The sequence below is a fragment of the Amblyraja radiata genome, chromosome 38 (assembly GCF_010909765.2).
Source record: "Amblyraja radiata isolate CabotCenter1 chromosome 38, sAmbRad1.1.pri, whole genome shotgun sequence".
Classification (NCBI taxonomy): domain Eukaryota; kingdom Metazoa; phylum Chordata; class Chondrichthyes; order Rajiformes; family Rajidae; genus Amblyraja; species Amblyraja radiata.
The window spans coordinates 5,675,817-5,701,836 of NC_045993.1; the positions used below are offsets into that span (position 1 = coordinate 5,675,817).

The 26,020-nt window shown below is 51.2% G+C and overlaps 1 protein-coding gene and 1 long non-coding RNA gene across 4 annotated transcripts in view; both read left to right on the plus strand.

Moving 5' to 3' along the window:
* Positions 1-19,942, plus strand: part of LOC116967119 (TRIO and F-actin binding protein) — a 63,190-nt gene extending 43,248 nt beyond the window's left edge. For 2 of the 3 annotated variants that reach the window (XM_033013625.1, XM_033013627.1), the window contains 10 exons: positions 3,158-3,196; positions 7,286-7,850; positions 8,383-8,520; positions 9,594-9,741; positions 12,212-12,329; positions 13,087-13,246; positions 14,148-14,267; positions 18,644-18,730; positions 18,882-19,045; positions 19,736-19,942. In XM_033013625.1, the coding sequence (XP_032869516.1) occupies positions 3,158-3,196; positions 7,286-7,850; positions 8,383-8,520; positions 9,594-9,741; positions 12,212-12,329; positions 13,087-13,246; positions 14,148-14,267; positions 18,644-18,730; positions 18,882-19,043 (1,537 nt within the window). In that variant the 3' untranslated portion in view covers positions 19,044-19,045; positions 19,736-19,942. The remainder of the gene's footprint in view (positions 1-3,157; positions 3,197-7,285; positions 7,851-8,382; positions 8,521-9,593; positions 9,742-12,211; positions 12,330-13,086; positions 13,247-14,147; positions 14,268-18,643; positions 18,731-18,881; positions 19,046-19,735) is intronic. The other variant, XM_033013626.1, reaches the window with a different exon arrangement.
* A 1,076-nt stretch (positions 19,943-21,018) lies between these two features.
* LOC116967125 overlaps positions 21,019-26,020 on the plus strand; it is a 28,606-nt gene continuing 23,604 nt past the window's right edge. The window contains exon 1 of the long non-coding RNA XR_004410148.1: positions 21,019-22,586. This is a non-coding gene — a long non-coding RNA (uncharacterized LOC116967125). The remainder of the gene's footprint in view (positions 22,587-26,020) is intronic.

Genomic DNA, 26,020 nt, shown 5'->3' on the forward strand with positions numbered 1-26,020 from the left:
GCCTGGGGTGGGAAGGAACTGGAGCGTCTGGGGTAGACACTTGGAAGTAGGCAGTGGGAGTGACTGGCGTGGGGGCTGGTGACAAGGATGAACAGGGGAACAAAAGGGATGGGCAGGGGGGAAACGCTTCCCCGTTGGATTGCAACCTTGTCGTGGTCGGGGAGCGTGTGTGTTTCAGTGACCCCTGGAGCTATGCCAGCAGGAGATTCGTCTCCTGTTAGGGTCTCCCATGCCGGACAGGTCGAAGGGTAGAGGCGAGAGGAAGAGCGATCCACTGGTCCTCCAGGTTGGAGATTGAGCGCAGGGCCAACAACCCTGTCTCGTAAAACTAACATGTTACGGAAACAGCAACTGAAGGAATCAACACTACTGAGTGGAGGACCTTCGTTGCTGCCCTACATGCCAGGAGGCAGAATAGGCAGTAAGTAAGGGGGGAAATGGGATGGGCAAGAGGAGGCCCAGGAGGGGGCAGAAGAGAGATAGTGGGTTGGGCAAAAGAAGTCAATGGGATATGTAGGAAAAAACTGCAGATGCTGGGACAGGCAGCATCTCTGGAGAGAAGGAATGGGTGACGTTTCGGGTCGAGGCCCTTCTTCAGACTCTGACCCGAACCGTCTCGACCCAAGACGTCATCATTCTTCCTCGTGCCTGTTTTAGTGCTGTATCATTGAACTAAAGGAAAAGTGGGGTGGGGGATACTGGAGGGAGAATTGACGGGAAGATGGAGTGTTGGGCAATGTATGTTGGCGGGGGGGGGGGGGGGGGGGGGGGCAGCAGAATGGATGTGCGGCTCACTGCGGGACAGATACTGAATATGAGTTTGGGTGGTGGGGACGGGCTGGAGATGGCAGCAGTCAATTATCATCGTCCGTGAGAGAAACGAGAATGGTGACTTGTCGATATGCCATGAGATTGGGGTCCAACGATGGGGAGATGGACACAACCTTCACTTTGCATGGGGATATTGGTGGGGGAGAGTGTGTCCAAGCACCCAAGTTACTTCACCTTTTCCCAAGTTGGGAAAAGGGGGAGTACAACGGGATCTGGGGGTCCTTGTACATCAGTCAATGAAAGTAAGCATGCAGGTACAGCAGGCAGTGAAGAAAGCGAATGGGCATGTTGGCCTTTATAACAAGAGGAAATGAATATAGGAGCAAAGAGGTCTTTCTGCAGTTGTACAGAGCCCTAGTGAGACCACACCTGGAGTATTGTGTACAGTTTTGGTCCCCTAATTTGAGGAAGGCCATTCTTGCTATTGAGGGAGTGCAGCGTAGGTTTACAAGGTTAATTCCCATGATTGTGGGACTGTCATTTGCTGAGAGAATGGAGCAGCTGGGCTTGTACACTGTGGAGTTTAGAAGGATGAGAGGATACCTCATTGAAACATATAAGATTATTAAGTGTTTGGACACGCTAGAGGCAGGAAACATGTTCCCGATGTTGGGGTGGTCCAGAACCAGGGGCCACTGTTTAAGAATAAGGAGTAAGCCATTTAGAATGGAGACGAGGAAACACTTTTTCACACGGTGAGTGAGTCTGTGGAATTCTCTGCCTCAGAGGGTGGTGGAGGCAGGTTCTCTGGATGCTTTCAAGAGAGAGCTAGATAGGGCTCTTAAAGATAGCGGAGTCGGGATATGGGGAGACGGCAAGAACGAGGTACTGATTGGGGATGATCACATTGAATGGTGGTGCTGGCTCGAAGGGCCAAATGGCCTACTCCTGCACCTATTGTCTATTGTCACCAAGGCAGAGCTGTTCCTAAGATGAGTGTCTTAACAGCAGAGGACCAGCCAGGCTGGTTCCCGCCACCACTTAGTTTAGCAATACAGCGAGGAAACAGGCCCTTCGGCCTACCGAGTCCACGCCGATCCGTGATCCCCACACATTACCACCGTCCTACACACACTAGGGACAATTTTACATTTACACCAAGCTAATTAACCCACAAATCTGAAAATAGACACAAAATGCTGGAAAGTGGGACAGACAGCATCCCTTGAGAGAAGGAATGGGTGACATTTCGGTTCGAGTCTTAAGAAGAGTCTCGACCCGAAACGTCACCCATTCCTTCTCTCCAGAGATGCTGCCTGTCCCGCTGAGTTGCTCCATCACTTTTTTCCCCTCATAAACTAAGGATGTTTTCCTAATCTTCCAATCTGCCCTGTTGCTGCCCTTGCACTTTTTTTAAATCTGCACTTTATTTGTAGCTGTGACACTACTCTGCACTCTATATCCTTTTGCTTTGCACTCACTACCTGTTGAAATCACTTACGGTATGATTTGCCCAGATAGCACGCAACCTTTTTCAATGTATCTCGGTACACGTGACATTAATAAACCAAGACCCCCGTGCCTTGGGCTGAGCTCAAACTCTGCACTGCTGCCACAGTTGCTTCCTCCTGTCCGAGCCTCACAAGAAATTAAACCTCTCATGCCCGATTACCTCTTCAGCTGCATGTCTGTCAGCCTGTGTCTGTGTGTGTTGTAGGTGTCTGCAGAGAGGTATTTGGTAGACTACATCTCCTGGTCGTCACCTCCCCTGGTAGACCTCTCCCCTGTGGCCCCCTCCCCTGTTGCCCTGAATCTCCCGAACTCTTTCAACATTCGAGCCCCTCTCTAGACCTCCGCGGTCAGGCAAACGCCTCCGTTGCCATGCTGTGAGAACGGAGAGGTTGAGAAGGCGTTTCTTCCCAGATGCCATTAGGACTGTAAACTCCTATCTCACCAGGGACTATCTTTACTGTAGCATTCTACTGTTTTTTTTTAATTGCTGTTTTCTTTTCCTTTTTCTTTCCTCCCACAATATTTAATATTTAAAAGAATATGTGATTCTGTTCCATTCTATTTGTATTTTGTTTGTTTTGTTTTTTGCACAAAGTCCGCGAGCATTGCCACTTTTCATTTCACTGCACACCTCGTATGTGTATTTGACGAATAAACTTGACTTGACTTGACTCTGAGGAGCTCACTCCCTGAAGCCCATTCCCTGTAACCTGTTCTCTGTAAACTACTCTCTGTAAGCTGTTATCTGTAACCTGTTCTCTGTAACTTGCTCCCAAAAGACTACTCTCATGTTGACGTTGTTCTTGTTGCTTTGTGTTGCTTGAAATTTCTAATGTCTGCCCTTGTTTTTTCTCCTCTGCTTGCTGCCGTGTAGGAGGAACAGTTGGATGAAACCTCCACCTTCTAAAGCCAGGTTAGATTACGCTAAACAGGCCGATATCCGTTACCCTCCCTCCCCTGTCGCTCGGCCCGGACCTGGTGCAGAATCTCTGGATGAACACGAGTGCTGGGAGCAGAATTAGGCCATTCGGCCCATCAGGCCTATACTCCCCCATTCAACCATGGCTGATCTACATGGTTGAACAATAACATTCCACGCAGCCTTATTGGGCTCCTCACTACAAACGCCCGCTACCGTGACCCGACCCTTTGTCTAACGTGAATATTGAGCCAGGTTGCTCATATACGATGATGGGCTGAAAATTGATGGGCCAAATGGCCTAATTCTGCTCCTATAACTTATGAGTAATGTTTAGAGCAGGATAAAGCCCAGTAAAGTTTGATTAAAGATAGTCCGAGGGTCTCCAATGAGGTAGATAGTAGCTCAAGAATAGGAGTTTGTCGTAGGATGGTTCAGTTGCCTGATAACAACTGTATTGTTTGTGTGTGGCCTACACCAGATCTACAGCCAGACGGCAGGGCACTTGGTGAAGTCCGTCATAATTTCCCCACCCAGAGCCTCTTCGGCAAAGCCTACGGTGTAGGCGGCAGTGGAGTTACTGACTGTCAGCACCAGAGACCCAGGGTTCAATCCTGACCTCAGGTGCTGCCTGTACGGAGTATGTACGTTCTCTCTATGACCGCGTGGGTTTACTTCGGGTGCTCCGGTTTCCTCCTATATTCCAAAGACATGCAGGCCTGTAGGTTAATTGCCTTTGATAAACAGTCCCGAGTGTTTGCGTACGAGGATCGCAGGCTGGCACGGACACGGTTGGCTGAAGGGCCTGTTTCGGCGCTGCATTTCTGAAGTCTAAACCCCACTGGGATGCTCTCCAGAGATGCTGCCTGACCCGCTGAGTTCCTCCAGCACTTTTGTGTGTCGTTCCTGGATAAGCCAGCATCTGCAATTCCTTGTCGCGATGAGAGCAGGGGTTGGGAGGTGATGGGGACAGGGTGTGTTGGAGGAGGGAATGTCTGTACAGGTCTTGTGCCGGGGGGCGTGAACCCATGATCATCTGACCCGCTTGATGCACTGTGGTGGCACGGTTTGCCATCGGGTAGTCAAGACACTGGCTTGCTGCTGACGTCTTTGCTTCTCTTGCGGTGAATGTTTAAAGTGAGCAGATTCTTCCACCGTCAGAGGACTTTCATCCCCCCTGGCAAATAATTTGTTACGATTATTTTCGACGTAATATTCTTCATGTTGGTGTGCTGCTTGGACAAGCCCCATCACACAGTGCCTTTGGTGAGGAGTGAGAGCAGACTTTTATTACATACAGGCTTGGAAACAGGCCCTTCAGCCCACTGTGTCCGCGCCGACCAGCGATCGCTCGTACACCAGATTTATCCTACGCGCGAGGGACTATTTGCGATCTTTGCCGAAGCTACTTAACCTACAAACCTGCACGTCTTTGGTGTATGGGAGTAAACCGGCACCCGGGGTAAACCCACGGGGAGAACGTACAAACTCCACACAGACAGCACCCGTAGTCAGGATCAAACCCGGATCTCTGGCGCTGTAAGGCAGCAACTCTACCGCAGTCGTCCTTGGTTACTACCTCAGCGTTAAGGAGGCCGCGCTGCGTGCGGTGGCTGGAGATGGGGATGGGGCAGTCAGCGTAGATGTTCCAACCCGCGGTCAAATGCGTCTGAGAGTCCGCTTCTGAGCAGGATCTCTGAGGCAGGAAATCGGCAAATTCCTTAATAGGGAGGGAGCGAGAGGATGCAGACTTCCCCCTTCGAGCAGGAAGGTGATGATGCATTTTACTCCTCCCGGTTCTCGGAGACTCTCGCCTCGTGGCCACTGGCTCAGCAATGCTCACAGTCAACAAATTCCCCAGTCGCAAGGAAGTTGCCTCAGAGGTGAAAAATAGTTTCTGTGATAAAGAACTGCAGATGCTGGTAAAATCGAAGGTAGACACTAAATGCTGGAGTAACTCAGCGGGTGAGGCAGCATCTCTGGAGAGAAGGAATGGGCAAAGTTTCGGGTCTCGCAGCTAACAACGATCTATGCTACATTTTCCTTGATCTCCATTCCCTTTGTCCTGTTTTCACACCTTACACTTCCTTATCTATAATAATAATAATGGATGGGATTTATATAGCGCCTTTCTAATACTCAAGGCGCTTTACATCGCATTATTCATTCACTCCTCAGTCACACTCGGTGGTGGTAAGCTACTTCTGTAGCCACAGCTGCCCTGGGGCAGACTGACGGAAGCGTGGCTGCCAATCTGCGCCTACGGCCCCTCCGACCACCACCAATCACACACACATTCACACACATTCACACACAGGCAAAGGTGGGTGAAGTGTCTTGCCCAAGGACACAACGACAGTATGCACTCCAAGCGGGATTCGAACCGGCTACCTTCCGGTCGCCCGCCGAACACTTAGCCCATTGTGCCATCTATGTACCACCCACTCGCCTGACCTCAGTCTGAAGACGGGTCTCGACCCGAAACGTTGCCCATTCCTTCTCTCCAGAGATGATGCCTCACCCGCTGAGTTACTCCAGCATTTAGTGTCCACTGGTGAAAATAATCTGGTTCAGGTGTTGGCAAGGGGAATGTTGTGTTCTTGTCCGTAAATCCCTCGGCAGCCAAAGTCCTCGTCGGTCACATTGTGGAGATCGAAGGGGAAAGACGACAGCACTTGTGTTTTCACTCGGCATCTTCCGGCAAGACTTTAGGTTTAGGTTTAAAGGGCCTGTCCCATTTGGGCGTCATTTGCGCGTCACGCTGATGGCAAGCGAAGAATTTGTACATCCCAAAATCCTGGGGCGCCGTGCGCGAATGCGCGTCACTGCCTACGTCACCACGCTCTATGCGCGCGTAATGCGCACCACGTATTTATTTTACTAAAGTATTATCAGCTTGCACACACTGCCCGTGAATTCCATCTGCTGGTGTTTTTAAACATTTATCTTAACAACATCTCTCTGCAGAGTTTCCTCTGCTTTACTAAAGAATTAGCAGCGTCTGCTATTTTGGTGTCAGTAACAAATTTCACCACAACCCCAGGTCCAGCGCTTATCATTGATGTACACAAACGACAGAATTAACATGGCAGTAGATGTTGCTGAGCTTAGTTTAATTTTGCCTGTTGAGAAAATTTACCCATGGTCCCTCAATACACTCATACTGACTCATATAGTTCATGAGGTAGATGGGAGGTGTGGAACACACTCTGGCTGGTAACTCTAACTCCCAATGTTGGGCGAGTCCAGCACCAGGGGCCACAGTCTTAGAATAAAGGGGAGGTCATTTAAGACTGAGGTGAGAAAAAACTTTTTCACCCAGAGAGTTGTGAATTTATGGAATTCCCTGCCACAGAGGCCCAGTCACTGGATGGGTTTAAGAGAGAGTTAGATAGAGCTCTAGGGGCTAGTGGAGTCAAGGGAAATGGGGAGAAGGCAGGCACGGGTTTTTGATAGGGGACGATCAGCCATGATCACAATGAATGGCGGTGCTGGCTCGAAGGGCCGAATGGCCTCCTCCTGCACCTATTTTCTAGGCTTCTATGTTTCTAAGAGGATGATTCAGGTCCCTCTACAGAGCTCCCTCCATGGGTCAGAGTCAAAATAAAACAAGGGTATAATCTTGATCTCCCAACCTACCTCATTGGGGCCCAAGCACTTTAAAAAAAAATCTGCACTTTCTCTGCAGCTGCAATGCTGTGCACAATGGTTAATTTCCTTTTTACTTCTCTTGTTGTGTTTGGGTAGATGGCACTCATGGATAGTATGATCTGTCTGGATCAGTTTTTCTTTGTATCTCGGGAAACGTGACAATAATAAACCAATATTAAAAGCTATCTGATGTGCACACTGTCCAAGTTAGAAGAGCATCAGAAATACAATTTGCTGTTGTCTCTGGATTATTGGGCTGCAGCAACCCAATAATCCAGAAACAGTTAGACAGGTACATGGATAGGACAGGTTTGGAGGGATATGGACCAAGCGCTGGCAGGTGGGACATGTTGGCCGGTGTGGGCAAGTTGGGCCAAAGGGCCTGTTTCCACACTGTATTACTCTGACTGTAACCGAATGCCTTGTTTGCAGTTTAACAGATAGCAATAAAGAGAACACCTTCTGCGATGCCATTGCCAGAAGGACTGCGGTGAGGCAGGAGGCGACGGCTGCAGACAGGACGTGGGCGGACGTGCAGAGGGGGAGTCGCAGGACAGACGCCCACCTGCATCAGCCGCCGTCGCAGGACTGCGTGGAGCTGGCGCCCGTGCAGCAGCAGCTGCTGCAGTCGTTGCGCGCGCCGGATTCGGCGCCGGCCCGCGTCCAGGAGTCGGCGTGGACTCGCAGCCCGGACTCGCAGCTGCGCGGGCAGGGCTGCACCAAGGGGGAGGAGCTGAAGCAGGAGCAGGTGCAGCGGCTGTCCGAGCGCAGCAAGTGGTTCGAGGCAGGGGTGCCGAGCGAGAGCCCGAGGGGGGAGGCGGACTGGAGCTTCGTGCCCGTCCAAATCCCCCAGCCCCTCGGCAAGGACATCGAGGTGAAGTGGCAGGAACTGGAGTGCATCCCACTGCGCGACCACAAGCAGGTCCCCCTCCTGTGCTTACGGCCTTCCCAAACCAACGCAGGCACTGCCGGGACCACGGAGCGGCTGAAGAAGGAGGTAGGACTCACAGTGGGCATCACCCGTGCCAGGGTTTACCATCCTCGCCACCCTGCCTTCCGCCGCCCCATCAGCGTGTACACCTAACAGCAAAAGCCACGGCACACTCCCCTCTTCCACCTGCGCCTGTCGCAAACCTGCTCCCTGAGCTCTCCATCCCAAAATGCCCCCAGTCTGCCCTGATCTAGAGAGATATGGAAAAAGTAACAATGATCAGTGAAAGGTGGAGCCCACAATGGTCCATTGTTGGCTGTGGGCTCGGTGTTAACGAGTTGTACAGACTGTGAAACTCTACAGGATGACAGCAAAACCTGTACGTGGGGGGGGGGATGGAGGGAGAGTCATTACACCACTCACTGTCATGGCTGAGCCTGGCTTCCACTCTCTGCCTAGGCCCCTTTTAACGTTAAAAATATTGTTCACCTTGGTTTTGAAGTCAGTCTTCAACTCTGCTGGGGATCGCCCAACACTTGTCCAGCAAAATATCCCTTTGGCTGAGCGGTTTACAATCCCGATCTTTGGTGAATTCCAGATCCAATCCCTGAACGCACAGCTGGACGAGGCCAGGAAAGAGCTGGAATCTTTCCGGGGGCAAACCGGGCGGCTGCAGGGACAGCTGTGCGCATCCGAGGACCAAAGGAAGGCGGCTCCCAAAGGCTACGTCTCTCAGGTCGGTACCTCCCCCACCCCCACCCCCCCAAACGGTTGGCGCTGCCCATGTCCCCCGGCTGAGCGTGTGTCACCAGAGTCCATGAGAGATGGTCCCTAATGGTTGGAAGAGGGAGCAGAGACAGTCAGCTAAAGGTCCAGAGATAAGGGGGAGAGGGGGATGGGGAGAGGGGGGATGGGGGGGAGAGGGGGATGGAGGGAGAGGGGGATGGGGGAGAAGGGGGAGAGGGGATGGAGGGAGAAGGGATGGAGGGAGTGGAGGGAGAGGGGGGTGGAGGGAGAGGGGGGATGGAGGGACAGGGGAGGGGGAGGGAGGGGACAGGAGGGGGGAGGGAGCGACAGGGGAGGGGGGAGGGAGGGACGGGTGGTGGAGGGAGAGGGGGGGTGGAGGGAGAGGGGGGTGGAGGGAGAGGGGGGATGGGGGGAGATTTCTATATTGCACTATTACTACGGACTGACGCTAAACTGCATTTCGTTGTACCCATACTTGTATTTGTGCAATGACAATAAAGTTGAATTGAATTGAGAGGGGGATGGAGGGGGGATGGGGGAGAGGGGGGGATGGAGGGAGAGGGGGGGGTGGAGGGGGAGGGGTGGGGGGAGAGGGAGGGGGAGGGAGGGACAGGGGGGGAGGGAGAGAGATGATGGAGGGGGGGGAGACAAGTACAGGGTGGCTCATCATTATCAAATACACAAATCTTAGGGAAAAGCAGACTGCTGGAGGAACTCAGTGTTTAGTTTAGTTGAGAGATACAGTGTGGATACATTTCTATGAGATCCCCCCCTGATCCATCTAAATTTCAACGGGTACAGGCCCAGTGCAGTCAAATGCTCACCGTATGTCAATCCTGGGATAATTCTCGTAAACCTCCTCTGGTCCCTCGCCAGAGCCAGCGCATCCTTCCTCAGATACGGGGCCCACAATTGCTCACAATACTCCAAATGCGGCCTGACCAGCGTCTTATTGAGCCCGGGCTCTCCTTGAGCTGAGGAGCCTCTCCTCCTTGCCCCGGCTAATTTCTCCCCCGCTCCAGGGAGGGGTTTCTGATGCGTTGTCCCCTCTCGGTGTTGCAGGCTACCTGCGAGCGCAGCTTCAAGGAGATGGAGGAATCGCACCGCAAGGCGATGGAGGAGCAGCTGCGGCAACACAAGCGGGAGCTGGAGAGGATGCAGCAGGACAAAGACCGGCTGCTGTCTGAGGAGACCAGCGCCACCATTGCTGGTAGGGGAAGGAGGAGGAGGTGAAGGGGAGCCCCGCAGCCAGCACCCTCCCTGTGTGTGTGTGTGTGTGTCTGTGTACGTGTGCGTGTGTGTCTCTGTGTGCGTGTGCGTGTGTGTCTGTGTGTGTGTGTCTGTCTGTGTGTGTGTCTGTGCCTCTGTGTGTGTGTGTGTGTGTGCCTCTGTGTGTGTGTGTGTGTCTCTGTGTACGTGTGTATGTGTGTGAGGCAACATCCTCATGAATCTTCTCTGCACCCTCTCCAACGTAATGGCATCCTTCCTACCCCGAAGGCTGACCAAAAGTGAACACAGTGCTGCAACTATAGCCAGTGTCTTGTACAACTGTAACATTACTTGCCAATTTCTATACTCTGTACCCAGACTGATGAAGGCCATTTCACCAAAAGCCTTCGTGACCACTATCTGTGACGCCACTTTCAAGGAACTATATATAGTGCCCTCCATAATGATTGGGACAAAGACCCATCATTTATTTATTTGCCTCTGTACTCCACAATTTGAGATTTGTAATAGAAAAAATCACATGTGGTTAAAGTGCACATTGTCAGATTTTAATAAAGACCATTTTTATACATTTTGGTTTCACCATGTAGAAATGACAGCAGTGTTTATACATAGCCCCCCCATTTCAGGGCACCATAATGTTTGGGACACAGCAATGTCATGTAAATGAAAGTAGTCATGTTTAGTATTTTTTTGCATATCCTTTGCATGCAATGACTGGTTGAACTGCTCTCAAATTGTGGAGTACAGAGGCAAATAAATAAATGGTGGGTCTTTGTCCCAATCATTATGGAGGGCACTGCGCCAGTACTCCTAGATCCCCTCTGCTCTGCATCATTCCCCAGGGCCTGGTTCGACTTCCCAAACTGCAACACCTCGCACTTGTCTGCGTTAACCTCCACTCGCCATTCCTCAGCCCACTATTCCAACTAATCATTAGATGTAGACAAAAGTGCTGGAGAAACTCAGCGGGTGCAGCAGCATCTATGGAGCGAAGGAAATAGGCAACGTTTCGGGCCGAAACCCTTCTTCAGACCCCATTTGACGTATATGAACTTGACACCAAGCGAAATGAAATACTACATCAGATCGTTAAACAAATCGTAAACATCATTCCGAGGTGCATACTTTTATTTCATGAAAGAGGAAGTGTATTTGAGGAACTATTCTTGCTATTGTTTGGTGGAGCTGTAATCAGGAGAGTGGGAGGGGCGCAGTGGGTGTCAGAAATATTTGATACGTTGCCAAGCAGGAGGTCGTAACCCCCCCGAATAACGCCTCAGTAACTGGGAACAGAGAGAAAGAAGTACGGAGGCAGCTAACTGAGTGAGTTACATCATCATGAGGATTGTTGCCAGGACCACAACAATACACCGTCTATCTCAGTGAGTTAGTTCCGCTGGGCATTACCAGTATTTGGTAGGAAGGAACTGCAGATGCTGGTTTCTATCGAAGATGGATACAAAGTGCTGGAGTTAAGGGCCTGTCCCACTTTCCCGAGTTATTCACGGATTCTCCCGAGTTTTCAAACTCGCAGAATGTTCGTAACGAGTCCATAGGAGTCCGTGGATATATCGTAGCGGCTCGTTATGCCAGGCGTAGGTACTCGGGGCTATTTTTTTACCCGTGGACATTTTTCACCAGGCTGAAAAAACGTCCCGACTTACCTGATGCCCTGAGTCAATGTTGAAAGTCTGTTTTCATCTTTCTTCTTAAGTCTCCATGTTTCTGCTCCACGCATCAGTATCGAGAGCACAAGTACTTTATAGAGCTCGATCTTAGTGCTGCTTCGCAAGTCTCGGGCGGTCGATATCTTTTGGAGGTTTTGAACAGTCCCGAAGGCTTTTCCACGCAGAGGGTAGTGGGTATATGGAATGAGCTGCCAGAGGAGGTAGTTCAGGCAGGCACTATAATGACATTTAAAAGGCACTTGGACAGGTACATGGATAGGAAAGGTTTTTCTTTTATCTTTTAAATATATATATATGTACAATATTTCTTTTAAACATTTAACTATATTTACATAGAGACCTGGAGGTCTATATTCAATGTGTATTTTGACACTGGACTCGTATTAGGTTATACCTGTTATTAATGTAACCCCTGATCCCTATGTATCAATATCATTGTTATGTTTATCATTATTCTTTTTGTTTTGTTTTTGTTTTTGGAAAAAAAAGCTAATAAAAAGATTTTAAAAGAAAGAAAGGAAAGGTTTTGAGGGATAAGGACTAAAACTAATGGGGCAGCATGGACAAGTTGGGCTGAAGGGCCTGTTTCTGTGCTGTGGGACTCTCTGGCAGATCAGCAAGCCCATGGGCGGTGGTTGAACGAGGGCATGCGTGTGATTAGTTTGTGACAAATGGGTCCCAGTCTCCATCGCAAGGTGAGCGACCGGTTGCCTGGGGGCTAGCTTCAGCCGTGGTTAACAGCCTGTCTTTCATTGACAGCCATTGAAGCAGTGAAGAAGGCACATCGAGAAGAACTGGAGAAGGAGACGGATAAACTGCGCTCGAAGCGAAGCATCGTGGCCAACAGCGACCTGGAGAGGCTGAACAAGCAGCACCAGTGAGTACTGGCCCCCTCTCACAACCGAGACAGGCCCACACCGGCCAACATGTCCCACCTGCCTGCGGTTGGCCCATATCCCTCTAGACCTGTCCTATCCATGTAGCTGTCTAAATGTTTCTTAAATGTTACGATAGTACCTGCCGCAACTACCTCCTCTGGCAGCTCGTTCCATTCACTCACCACCCTTTGTGTGAAAATGTCACCCTTGGGTCCCTATTAAATCTTTCCCTCCTCACCTCAAACCAATGTCCTCCCGTTCTCAATTCACCTACTCTGGGCCCAGATCTATTCTTCTCATGGTTTTGTACACCTCTCTCCATAAGATTACCTCTTCATCCTCCTGTGCTCAAGGGAACAGAGTCCCAGCCTGCTCAACCTCTCCCTACAGCGCAGGCCCTCAAGTCCTGGCAACATCCTCGTAAATCTTCTCTGCGCCCTTTCCCGCTTGTCAACATTAGGACAAGATGCGGTGGTGTGGTGTTGTTTTCTCTGGAACTCTGTACAGAGTTTATACATTCTCCCCGTGACCTGCGTGGGGTTTTCTCCGGGTGCTCCGGTTTCCTCCCACACTCCAGGTTTTTAATTGGCTCCGGTAAAAAAAATTTAAATAGTCGCTGGTGTGCGTAGGATAGTGCTAGTGTGCGGGGATGGCTGGTGGGCGTGAAGGGCCTGTTTCGCGCTGTGTCGCTAACGTCGGTGCGCGGGGTGGTGAGGCGGGTGCGTGACCGGATTGCCGCCGTTGTCCCCTCCACAGGGACGAGCTGCTGTCGCTGCAGGAGGAGCTGCAGGTCCTGTCGGAGCAGTACTCCCGCAAGTGCCTGGAGATCGACTGCCAGGTGAAGGAGACGCAGCTGAGGGAGAAGGACCTGTGCCGGAGCCAGCGTGAGAACAAGGAGCTGCTGCGGCAGAACCAGGTGAGCGGGGTCGCGCTCCGGGTCTCCCCGTCACAGCGCGGCGGGCGGGGGTGGAGGGGGGGGGGGGCGAGGGCTGGAGGCGGCAGCACTACCCCATAGCCCCTCATTACCGAGAGGGCACTTAACACCAAACGTGGAGAGAGGGCACTCCTCGCATACAAGATTGTTATATGAGGGCTTGGACACGCTAGAGGCAGGAAACATGTTTACAGCGGTCACTAGCGCTACACCAGTCACTAGTTACAGCAGCCACTAGTTACAGCGGCCACTGGTTACCGTGGTCACTGGTTACCGCGGTCACTAGTTACAGCGGTCACTAGTTACAGCGGTCACTAGTTACAGCGGCCACTAGTTACCGCGGTCACTAGTTACCGCGGTCACTAGTTACAGCGGCCACTAGTTACCGCAGTCACTAGTTACAGCGGCCACTAGTTACAGCGGCCATTAGTTACAGCGGTCACTAGTTACAGCGGCCACTAGTTACCGCGGCCATTAGTTATCGCGGTCACTACACCGGTCACTAGTTACAGCGGTCACTGGTTACCACGGTCACTAGTTACAGCGGCCACTAGTTATCGCGGTCACTACACCGGTCACTGGTTACCGCGGCCGCTAGTTACAGCGGCCACTAGTTACAGCGGTCACTAGTTACAGCGGTCACTAGTTACAGCGGCCACTAGTTACAGCGGCCACTAGTTATCGCGGTCACTACACCGGTCACTAGTTACAGCGGCCACTAGTTACAGCGGTCACTATACGGTACGTTTCAATGAGGTATCCCTTCAATGAGGTATCCCTTCATTACCCCCCCCCCCCCCCCCAATCCCGGTTCTGTGGGGGTGGGTGGGTAACACGCACTCAAGCTTTGACATTTAAGAGTTTTCCGTCCCGTCTACTGCAGGAGCTGAACGGCCAGTTGTCGGACGAAATAGCACGAATACGCGATCTGGTGACAAGGAAGAGCCAGGATCACACGGCCAACCTATCTGTCACAGGTGACAGAGGCAGCTGTGAACTGGAGGTAAGAGGGGGGGAGGTGTGGGGAGAGGAGGTGGGGGAAGGTGTGGGGGGGTAGGGAGGTGGAGGGAGTGGAGGTGGGGAGGAGTTGGGGGGGATTGGGAGAGGAGGTGTGAGGGGGATTGGGAGGGGGGGAGGCAGGAAGGAAGGTGGGTGGGGGGGGGGTGAAGAGGAGCAACGCTTTTCAATCACCTCTAGACATCAGACACTTGACAAAGAAACACAGCAGCTGAGAGGCCACTCGGCCCCAGGAGCATGTGCTAGCTGTAGTGTTTTTGTTTTGGAGATACAGCAAGTAAACAGGCCCGTTTGTCCCACCAAGTCCAGGTCAACCATCGATCACTCGTACACACTAGTTCCATGTTTTCCCACTCACTCCCTACACACACTAGGGGCAATCACCCTACAAACCTGCACTTTTGGGGATACGTGAGCACCCAGAGGAGACCCCGGCGGTCACACGGAGAATGTGCAAACTCCACACAGACAGCACCCGAGCTTAGGAACGAACCCGGCTCTCTGGTGCTGTGAGAAAGCAGCTCTACCCACTGGGCCCCCCCATAGCTCTTCCCATTCATTTCCTCCCAATCCCCTGCACTCGTGTTCCAGGCACTCACCACCCTGTGTGATAAAATCTTGTCCCATCCATCTTCCCTTAAACTTTGTCTACTCCTAGAACGTGAATTGATAAGTTGTTCAGTGATAGGTGGATTGGAGCTAAGGCACACATGACCGATCAGTAAGCAGAATGAAAGGCAGCCGAGTTTTCATCCCTCTGTTCTGCCCAGGTGATGTAGCCACTCACACTCACCCATTCCCCTTACATCCTTTCATAAGGTCATAAGTTCTAGGAACAGAATTAGGCCATTCGGCCCATCAAGTCTACTCCGCCATTCAATCATCTGTCCCTCTCAACCCCATTCTCCTGCCTTCTCCCCATCACCCCTGACACCCATACTAATCAAGAATCTATCCATCTCGGCCTTAAAAATATCCATTGACGGCCTCCGCAGCCTTCTGTGGCCATTAATTCCCACCCTTTGACTAAAGAAATTCCTCCTCATCTGCTTCCTGAAGGAATGTCCTTTAATTCCTTGATGAGGCTGGCAGCATCATCAAGGACCCACATCATCCTGGCCACACACTCATCTCCCTGCTACCTTCACTAGAAGATACAGGAGCCTGAAGACTGCAACGACCAGGTTCAGAAATAGCTACTTCCCCACAGCGGTCAGGCTATTGAACCCAACTCAAACAAAACTCAACATTAATAGCCCATTATCAGTTTATTTGCACTTTATCTGTTTTATTTATTCATGTGTGTATATATTTATACAATGGTATATCGACACACTGATCTGTTCTGTATTTATGCCTTCTATATTCTGTTGTGCTGAAGCAAAGCAAGAATTTCATTGTCTTATCTGGGACACATGACTATAAACTCTCTTGAATCTTGAAGCTTGATTCTTGGTCCTAGACTCTCCCACTAGTGTTGTTCTCTCGTCTGCCTCACACTCCCACCGCTTGCCTTGATGGTTGTTAACCCCAGGGTTGTCTACGGGAGCCACAAGTGTTTCCAGCTGAGCCCAGCTCATGCAACCCATTAGCAGCGACACTGGTGAACCCAGTGTGTCTGGGGACCAGGCACTCCATGATCACACGACACTCCCCACGGGCCCCATTCAGTTGCCTGGGAACTGGATCCACAAGACTCTGTTTGTCTTTAGCAACCTGCGGTTAGAGGCTGAGGCAGTGAATGGCATGAAGCCATGAAGCAGTGAAATCTGACCAGCTTCTCCCTAAACCTTGGTCTCCTGGACTTCACAAGTTATAGGAGTAGAATCAGACCATCGAGTCCACTCCGCCATTCCATCATGGCTGATCTCGGCCTCCTAATCCCATTCTCCTGCCTCCTCCCCATAACGTCTGTGGAATTCTCGGCCTCAGAGGGCGGTGGAGGCCAGTTCTCTGGATCGGTGTACCATGACACCCAGGTCTCGCTGCATCTCCCCTTTCCCTAGTCGGCCACCATTTAGATAATAGTCTGCTTTCCTGTTTTTGCCACCAAAATGGATAACCTCACATTTATCCACATTATACTGCATCTGCCAAACATTTGCCCACTCACCCAGCCTATCCAAGTCACCTTGCAGTCTCCTAGCATCTTCCTCACAGCTAACACTGCCCCCCAGCTTAGTGTCATCCGCAAACTTGGAGATATTGCCTTCAATTCCCTCATCCAGATCATTAATATATATTGTAAATAGCTGGGGTCCCAGCACTGAGCCTTGCGGTACCCCACTAGTCACTGCCTGCCATTGTGAAAAGGACCCGTTTACTCCTACTCTTTGCTTCCTGTTTGCCAGCCAGTTCTCTATCCACATCAATACTGAACCCCCAATGCCGTGTGCTTTAAGTTTGTAAACTAATCTCTTATGTGGGACCTTGTCGAAAGCCTTCTGGAAGTCCAGATACCTTTCAAGAGAGAGCTAGATAGGGCTCTTAAAAATAGCGGAGTCAGGGGATATGGGGAGAAGGCAGGAACGGGGTACTGATTGTGGATGATCAGCCATGATCACATTGAATGGTGGTGCTGGCTCGTAGGGCCGAATGGCCGACTCCTGCACCTATTGTCTATTGTAACTCAGCGGGTCAGTCAACATCTCTGGAGAAGATGAATAGACAAAGTGCTGGAGTAACTCAGTGCGTCAGGCAGCATCTTCACATGTTTTGTCACCCCAACTCTGCCTCCCCATCGACCCCAGATAAACTTTCACCCCCTATCAACGGCAGGTTGAGTTGCTGCCTCTCAACGCCACAGACCTGGAGGCTCATTCCTGACCCCGGGTGCTGTCTGTGTGGAGTTTGCACGTTCTCCCTGTGACCCTGTGTTTACCCTCCCGGGTGCTCCGGTTCCCACCCAAATCCCCAAAATGTTTGATTGATGAGAAAGTGAGTTAACAAAACGGGTGCGAATGGGGTGATCGATGTTGGGCCGAAGGGCCTATCTCCACGCTGTCTATCACTGAACTAAACTGAACCTATTACCAGAGTGAGCTGCCCTCTAGTGGCTGACAGTGGTGGCAGCCAGCAATGCAGTACAATTCAGCGTCAGACACGCAAATGGTGTTTAAGAGGTTTTTGAGTCACCAAATGGACATGCAGGGAATGGAGAGATATGGATCATGTGTAGTTGGTGGCGATCAGTTTAACTTGGCATCGTGTTCAACATAGACATTGTGGGCTGAAAGGCCTGTTCCTGTTCTGTGCTGTTCTATGCACATTTTTCCATTGAGCTCAATGGATTTCAGCCTGAATTATCCCCCCATCTCGCCCCTTCCCTCCCTGTGCCCCACCTGGACTGCCACCTATTTCTCTCCTCCCTACTTTCCAATTCGCAGCTCTTCAACCCAGTCTCTCACTTTCTTTTGTCTTTCCAGGTGAGGCAGAGGTTCACTTGCACCTCCTCCAACCTCATCTACTGTATCCACTGTTCCAGGTGTCAACTCCTGTGCATCGGCGAGACCAAGCGCAGGTTCGGCGATCGTTTTGCTGAACACCTCTGCTCAGTCCGCCTTAAACGACCTGATATCCCGGTTGCTCAGCACTTTAACTCCCCCTCCCATTCCCAATCTGACCTTTCTGTCCTGGGCCTTGTCCGCTGTCAGAGTGAGGCCCAGCGCAAGTTGGAGTAGCAGCACCTCATATTTCGCTTGGGCAGCTTACACCACAGCGGTATGAACATTGACTTCTCTGACTTCAGATAGCCCTTGATTTCCCTCTCTCTCCATCCCCTCCACCTTCCCAGTTCTCCGACCAGTCTTACTTGTCTCCGACTACATTTTATCTCTGTACCACCCACTTCCCTGACATCGGTCTGAAGAAGGGTCTCGACCCGAAACATCACCCATTCCTTCTCTCCAGCGATGCTGCCTGTCCCGCTGAGTTACTCCAGCATTTTGTTTCACACTTTCCTTTCTTGTCTCTTCCTTTTGTTCCATTTTCCTGTCACCCCCCCGCCTATGTTGACCGATTACCTGCCATGCTTTATCCTGCCTTCCCCCACTAGTCCAGCTTTCTTCTTTTCTCCTCCTGTCTGAAGAACGGTCCCGACCCAAAATGTCCTCCAGAGATGTTGCCTGACCCACTGAGTTCCTTCAGCAGAGAGTCATAGAGTGATACAGCGTGGGAATAGGCCCTTCGGCCCATCTTGGCCGTACCAGCGTTTGGTCCATGTCCCTCCAAATCAGTCCTGTCCGTTTGCGTCTTATCTTCGGCGTAAACCAGCGCCTGCAGTTGTGCCTGGTTCTTGTTGCCGGGGAAGTTTCTCTAGGGCTAGACCATGGAGCTCACTGCCCCCTGTGTCCGTGTCCTCAGATGTTGCTACGGGTGAAGGAGAATGAAGTGCAGAATATGCGGAAGGAGACCGAGTGCCTACGCGACGAGCTTCAGACCATGCAGTGGGTGAGTGAGTGGTCCGCACCCATCGCGTCCCGTCGCCCAGCGCAGGGGGGGAGGTCTGTCCGGTGGGTCGGTCTGGCCGGGTCGGTCTCAAGCCCCCCCCCGACCTGTTCCTGCCCCCCCAGTGATGTTGCCCACGGAATTTCTTTTGTAGGATAAGAAGTACGCCACAGACAGGTACAACGACATCTTCGTAGAACTAAGCGTCATGAAGGTCAAAACGGAACGGGAGCTGAGCCAGGTGAAGGAACAGCTAAAGCTGGCGTTGTCAGCGCTGAAAGAGAAAGAGTCTTTGCAGAACAGCATCGCTAAATGATGGTGAGTGGGCCGCACCCAGGGCTGGTCAGAGTTCTCCTCTGATTGACTCCAGCATTTTGTGCCTATCTCTGGTGTAAACCAGTATCGGCAGTTGCTTCCTGCAGATGAATGACTGTGTGTGTGTGTGTGTGTGTGTGCGAGTGTGTGTGTGTGTGCGAGTGTGTGTGTGCGAGTGTGTGTGTGCGAGTGTGTGTGTGTGTGTGTGCACGCGTCTGTGTACGCGTCTGTGTGTTTGCGCGCGTCTGTGTGTGTGTAAGTGTGCGCGCGTCTGTGTGTAAATGTGTGTGTGCACGCGTCTGTGTGTGTAAGTGTGTGCACGGGTCTGTTTGCGCGCGTCTGTGTGTAAGTGCGTGTGTATGTGTGTGTGAGCGCGTCTGTGTGAGCGCGTCTATGTGTGTAAGTGCTTGTGTGTGCATCTATGTATGTGTGTCTGTGTGTAAGTGCGTCTGTGTGTAAGTGTACTTGTGTGTGTGCACGTCTGTTTGTGTGCGCGCGTCCTGTGTGTAAGTGTGAGTGTGTGTGCGCGTCTATGTGTGTCTGTGTGTAAGTGTGCGTCTGTGTGTGAGTGTACTTGTGTGTGTGCGCGCCTGTCTGTGTGTGCCCGCGTCTGTGTGTGTGTGTGCGCGCGTATAATATGTGTACAGTTGTGTTAGAGTGTGGTTTCTCACCTCTGCCCCGTGTTGCCCACAGACCCTGGCCTGTCCTGGCCACAGAGGAACAGACGCGACCAGCGAGCCTACAGTCGCGGCCGCAGCGCGGAGTTCCACTCCGACGAGGACCCGCCGGGACCGCCCGCTCCGTGCCTTCTTCCTTTTCCTTATTTTTTTAATCACGTCTCCCAATGTGGATCACACTGCTGTGAAATTAAAACTGAATATATATATATGTATACACACACAGGTTGTCAGTCGCCGCCCTCCTGCCTTCTGCCCGTCGCCACGGCAACCGCAGGCCGGCTGGTGAGGAGCCGCACCTGCGACGGGTGTCGACGGCGGCTGAACCGGCACCGGCTCCGTGCCAGCGCGCCGGGAGGCACCGGCCCGTTCTCCGGCAGGTTCGAGATCAACGCTGGCCCAACACAGGCCCGGGTTTAAATGGATCATCCTCCCCCTCGCTCCAGCCTCCCCTCGGGACACCCCCCTGTCCGGCCAGCATGGACAGTGAGTGCATCGGTTGCTCAGCACTTTAACTCCCCGCTCCCATTCCCACACTGACCTTTCTGTCCTGGGCCTCCTCCACTGTCAGAGTGAGTGAGGCCCAGCGCAAATTGGAGGAACAGCACCTCATATTTCGCTTGGGCAGCTTACACCCCAGCGGTATGAACATTGACTCACTAACTTCAAGTAACGCTTGGTTTCCCTCTCCATCCCCCTCCCCTATCCCAGTTCTCCCACCTGTCTTCCTGTCTCCGACTACATTTTCTCTCTCTTTGCTTTGTTGTCATCTTCTCACAGCTAACAACGATCTATTCTACATTTTCCTTGATCTCCATTCTCTTTGTCCTGTTTTCACACCTTACACTTCCTTATCTATGTACCACCCACTCGCCTGACATCAGTCTGAAGAAGTGTCTCGACCCGACACGTCACCCATGCCTTCTTTCCAGAGATGCCTTCTTTCCAGCTTTTTGTGTCTAACTTGAACTTTGCTCTGCATTCTTCCTCTCTGCATCACTGATGCCGGTTGTCAGGGATCGGGATGTCAGCTCCAGCCTCCCCCCTCCTCCTCCCCCCCCCCCCCCCCCCCCTCCGTCTCCGTCTCCCCATCCACCCTCATTCACCCCCCCCTCCCCCCAGCTTGATGAAGGCAAAGGTTTAATTCCTGAGGCACAGGGAACCGCAGATGCTGGAACCTGGAGGAAAAAGTGCTGGAGTAACTCAGCGGTTCAGGCAGCATCTCTGGAGGACGTGGACAGGTGACCTTTCGGGAGTGTAAAAGGTTCCCGACCTGAAACGTCGCCTATCCGTGTCCACCACAGACAGTGCGTCAGGAGGGTCTCGACCCGAAACACCGCCCATTCCTTTTCTCCAGAGATGCTGTCTGACCCGCTGAGATACTCCAGCTTTTTGTGTCTAACCTCCACAGCACGTTTTTGTGTTTTACAGAAGCTTATTATTACTGCCTGATGCCGTGTACGGTCGCGGTGTGAAGGAGCAGCTCTATGCATGTACGCTTGGGCCTTAGACGGTTATATATGTGTGTTTTTATAATATTCCTGCCCCATCTCAACGTGGTGCTGCAGTACAGAAACTACACCAACCCGAGCAGGCGTTCACTCTCTCACGCCCGGCCTGCCTTCCGACTTGATCATTTTTGGGAGTCAGGATTTTGACACCTCTGTTACTGAATCCTTAATGCCCCTGCCCAAGGGGACGGGAAGGAAGGGGGTGGGTGAGGAGACGAGGGGGTGGGGGGATCTGCCACAGGGGGTTGTGACTAAGTCCAGTCATTGTGGAAATCTCTTCCACATTTGCTCTCCCTCTCTAGAAGTGGCCTCCCTTCCTCCCACCGTCCTCTCCCCATTGTGGCTACCCAGGTATCCAAGGTGTGAGGTCTGCCTCCTTATTCGCCATTTTCCTTATTCTATAGAAGGAGGCCCTTCGGTCCATCGAGTAACTGCAAGCTCGCGGCACGGTGCCGTTCCTTGCCCACATCACCGCGTGCTGCCCCTGCTTCCAAAACCATGATGGTTTACAGCAGCAGCCCACCAACCCTTGTGTGTGTTTGGGATGTGGGAGGAAAACAGAGCACCCAGGAAAAAACAAATTGTTCATAAATTCATACGTTCCAGGAGCAGAATTAGGCCATTCGACCCATCAAGTCTACTCTGCCATTCAATCATGGCTGATCTATCTCTCCCTCTCAACCCCATTCTCCTGCCTTCTCCCCATCACCCCTCACACCCGTGCTAATCAAGAATCTGTCTCCGCCTTAAAAATATCCACTGACTTGGCCTCTGCAGCAGTCTGTGGCAACGGGTTCCACAGATTCACCACCCTCTGGCTAAAGAAATTCCTCCTCAACTCCTTTCTAAAGGAACAGGGAGTACGTGCAAACTCCACGCAGACAGCCCTGAGGCCAGGGATGAACTCGGGTCATTGGAGTTTTGAGGCAGCGGCTCTGTTGCGCCATGGTGTGGCCACAGAGGCCAAAATATAACCATGTATATTGTGTGATAGGCACTCCGAACCTCCCCCTGCCACTACTAGTCTCTCCCCACCACTCCCAGCCAGTCTCCGTCATTCCACTCTGCTACAGGTTGCTCCTGGATATTCCCAGCTGCTCCCATCCGTTCCCTCCCTGCTCCCATCCTTTCCAGACCACTCCCGGTTGCTTCCCACCAATCCCAGCATCTCCTGATTGCTCCTGGACATCCCCAGTCACTGCCAGTTCCTTCCATCTGCTCCTGAATAGCCAACAGAGGTGAATGCTGACCATCCGTGGTCGCTGGGCTCTGTCTGGTAAGTGGAGAAAGCTTTGAAAGATGAGAGTGTAAGAAAATAACCCCAGAACCTGTGAGTAATTCCCTGATGTTTGGTGTGTGGAAACAGGTCCAACTTGCCCACACCGGCCAACATGTCCCAGCTACACTCGTCCCACCTGCCTGCGTTTGGCCCATATCCCTTTAAACCTGTCCTATCCATGTACCTGTCTAATTGCTTCTTAAACGTTGCGATAGTCCCTGCATGAACTACCTCCTCTGGCAGCTCGTTCCATACACCCACCGCCCTTTGTGTGAACAAGTTACCCCTCTGATTCCAGTAAATTGCCCTTCATCTTAAACCTATAGACTCTGGTTCTTGATTTCCCCCCTACTCTGGGCAAGAGACTCTGTGCGTCTACCCGATCTATTCCTCTCATGATTTTATGCACCTCTATAAGATCACCCCTCATCCTCCTGCGCTCCAAGGAATAGGGTCCCAGCCTACTCAACCTATTCCTGTCGCTCAGAACCTCGAGCCCTGGCAGCATCCTCGTAAACCTCTGCACCCTTTCCAGCACCATCTTTCCTCTCACATGGTGAGATCAGATGTTTCTGCAAGTTTTGGGGTGGCCACTTGTGAACCCCAACACAGCAAATTTATTTGAGAAATACAGCGCGGAAATGGGCCCCTTCGCCCCACCGAGTCCGCGCCGACCAGCGATCCCCGCACACTAACGCCATCCTACATGCACTAGGGACAATTTACAATGATACCAAGCCAATCAGCCTACAAACCCGCACGTCTTTGGCGCGTGGGAGGAACAATTGAGATCCCGGAGAAAACCCACGCAGGTCACCGGTAGTCGGGATCGAACCCGGGTCTCTGGTGCTGTAATGCCTCTTGTGTTTGGAAGCCCTGCCTACCCACCCACCTGTTGCATTGATCAATGTGTCTCACCTGTACGTTCCACGTCTGCTGTCCACCTGATACAGATGACAAGTGCATCTATTGTTCCTGTTGCATCCACACCTCACGGTACAAACCAGCACAGCAAGTGGGTTAAGTGTAATGAGTTATAGCAATGTGGATGGGAGTGTGGGCACTGGAGCAGCTGAGCATGTATGGAGGAAGCTACTGTGATATGAAGCAACTGCAATATTCTAAAGAATATTTTCACTGTAGGCTAGCAAATAAATTTGTTAAATATACGTGTAACCTTGTGTGGATAAGTTTGTCCTTCAGTTTATTATTGTCATGTGTGCCGAGATACAGTGCACAGCTCTCCTTGCTTGTTATCCTGTCAGATCATGCTGTACATGAATACAATCAAGTCATGCACAAGTATAACAGGCAGTGCAAAGTGAAAAATGCCAGAGTGCCGACTGTAGTGTTCTAGTGTTACAATTACAGAGAAAGTGCAGATTTTTTTTTTAAAGTGCAAGGGCCTGCAATGTGGTAGGTTGGAAGATCGGAACGACACTCTAGCTTGTGGGAGGACCGTTCAGTATTCTGATAACAGCGGGGGAGAAGCTGCGTCTAGAGTTAGGGATAAGGAAAACGAGAGATATAGACGGTGATGTGGAGAGATAAAGAACAATTGTTCCCTTATCCCAGTCTGAGGAAGGGTCTCGACCCGAAACGTCACCCATTCCTTCTCTCCAGAGATGCTGCCTATCCTGCAGAGTTACTCCAGCTTTTTGTGCCTATCTTTGGTTTAAACCAGCACCTGCAGTTCCTTCGTACATGTGATTGCAATCGAACTTTCCACAGAGTACAAATACAGGATAAAGGGGATAACGTTTAGTGCAAGATAAAATCCGATTAAAGATCTCCAATGAGGTAGGTAGTAGCTACCTCGGTTTCCAATGAGGTAGATAGTAGCTTAGGTTGATAGGATGTGATGGAACCATTAGTTTCCCTACCAAGAAGAATCAGGAGTGGAAAGAAGAGGTGGCACAACGGTAGAGCTGCTGCCTTTCAAGCGCCAGCCACCCACCCGGGTTTGATCCGGCTTCGGGTGCTTGGCTGTACGGAATTTTACATTCTTCCCGTGACCTGCGTGGGTTTTCTCCGAGATCTTCAGTTTCCTCCCACACTCCAAAGGCGTACAGATTTGTAGGTTAATTGGCTTGGTTAAATGTAAAAATGGTCCAGTATAAAATTGTCCAACTTTCAGTCTAGTCCCTGGTGGACTCTTCGGAAGGTACAAGGTTCTGGTTCTGGTTGATTACTGCACAAACACCTCATCAGTGGTTATCTCACGCAAGTTGGAGTGAGTAGAGTAACGATTACATTTTGAAGTGGGCCTTTTTGACCAAGTTGAGATCTAGTTGCTCAATCCCCTTTTTAAATGACTTAACATGGGGAGCAGCGCGTGTGTTGGGTGGTAACATATTCCATTCCCTTATCGTCCTTGGGTAAAGGGAATATTGGTTGCAAAATGTATTGAAATTTAGCGAGTTGAAGATGTAGGGACCGTTATTTTGTCTTGTTTCACGGTAGTTGGTGCTCTGGGATGACGGGAGATTTGATGGGGGTGATTTTGTGAATCTCCTTGTAAATTGCAATAGGTCTCAGCCTGATTGTGCGGAGCTCTAGGGTATCCTAAGTCAGCGTATTATTCAGGCTTGATTTTCCCTTGTAATTACATACAAAGGGGGCTGCTCAGCGTTGTACTTTCTCCAGGGTGATCTTGTTGTTGTTGAACGGATCCCATACGTCTCCACAATACTCCAATTTGGGCCTGACCAAGGACTTGTAGGCATTCTCTTTGACGGATGTACCACATGCGTGAAAATTTCTCTTGAGAAGGCCGATAGTTCTATTTGCCTTGTTAGACACTTGACTAATAAGCATCGCCCAACTTAAATCTTTACTTAATTCGACTCCTAGATATGGGTGTTGGTCGACAGCAAGCATTAGAAACATAGAAACATAGAAAATAGGTGCAGGAGTAGGCCATTCGGCCCTTCGAGCCTGCACCGCCATTCAATATGATCATGGCTGATCATCCAACTCAGTATTCTGTATCTGCCTTCTCTCCATACCCCCTGATCCCTTTAGCCACAAGGGACACATCTAACTCCCTCTTAAATACAGCCAATGAACTGGCCTCAACTACTTTCTGTGGCAGAGAATTCCACAGATTCACTACTCTCTGTGTGAAAGACTTCCCCCTTATCCTTAAACTGTGACCCCTTGTTCTGGACTTCCCCAACATCGGGAACAATCTTCGTGCATCTAGCCTGTCCAACCCCTTAAGAATTTTGTAAGTTTCTATGAGATCCCCCCTCAATCTTCTAAATTCTAGCGAGTACAAGCCGAGTCTATCCAGTCTTTCTTCATATGAAAGTCCTGACATCCCAGGAATCAGTCTGGTGAACCTTCTCTGTACTCCCTCTATGGCAAGAATGTCTTTCCTCAGATTAGGGGACCAAAACTGTACGCAATCTTTCTATAAATGTTGGCATCATCTGCGAAGAGTCGAACTCTGGATGAAACTGCATTTGGAATGTCATTGATACACAGTAGGAAGAGCAATGGACTCATG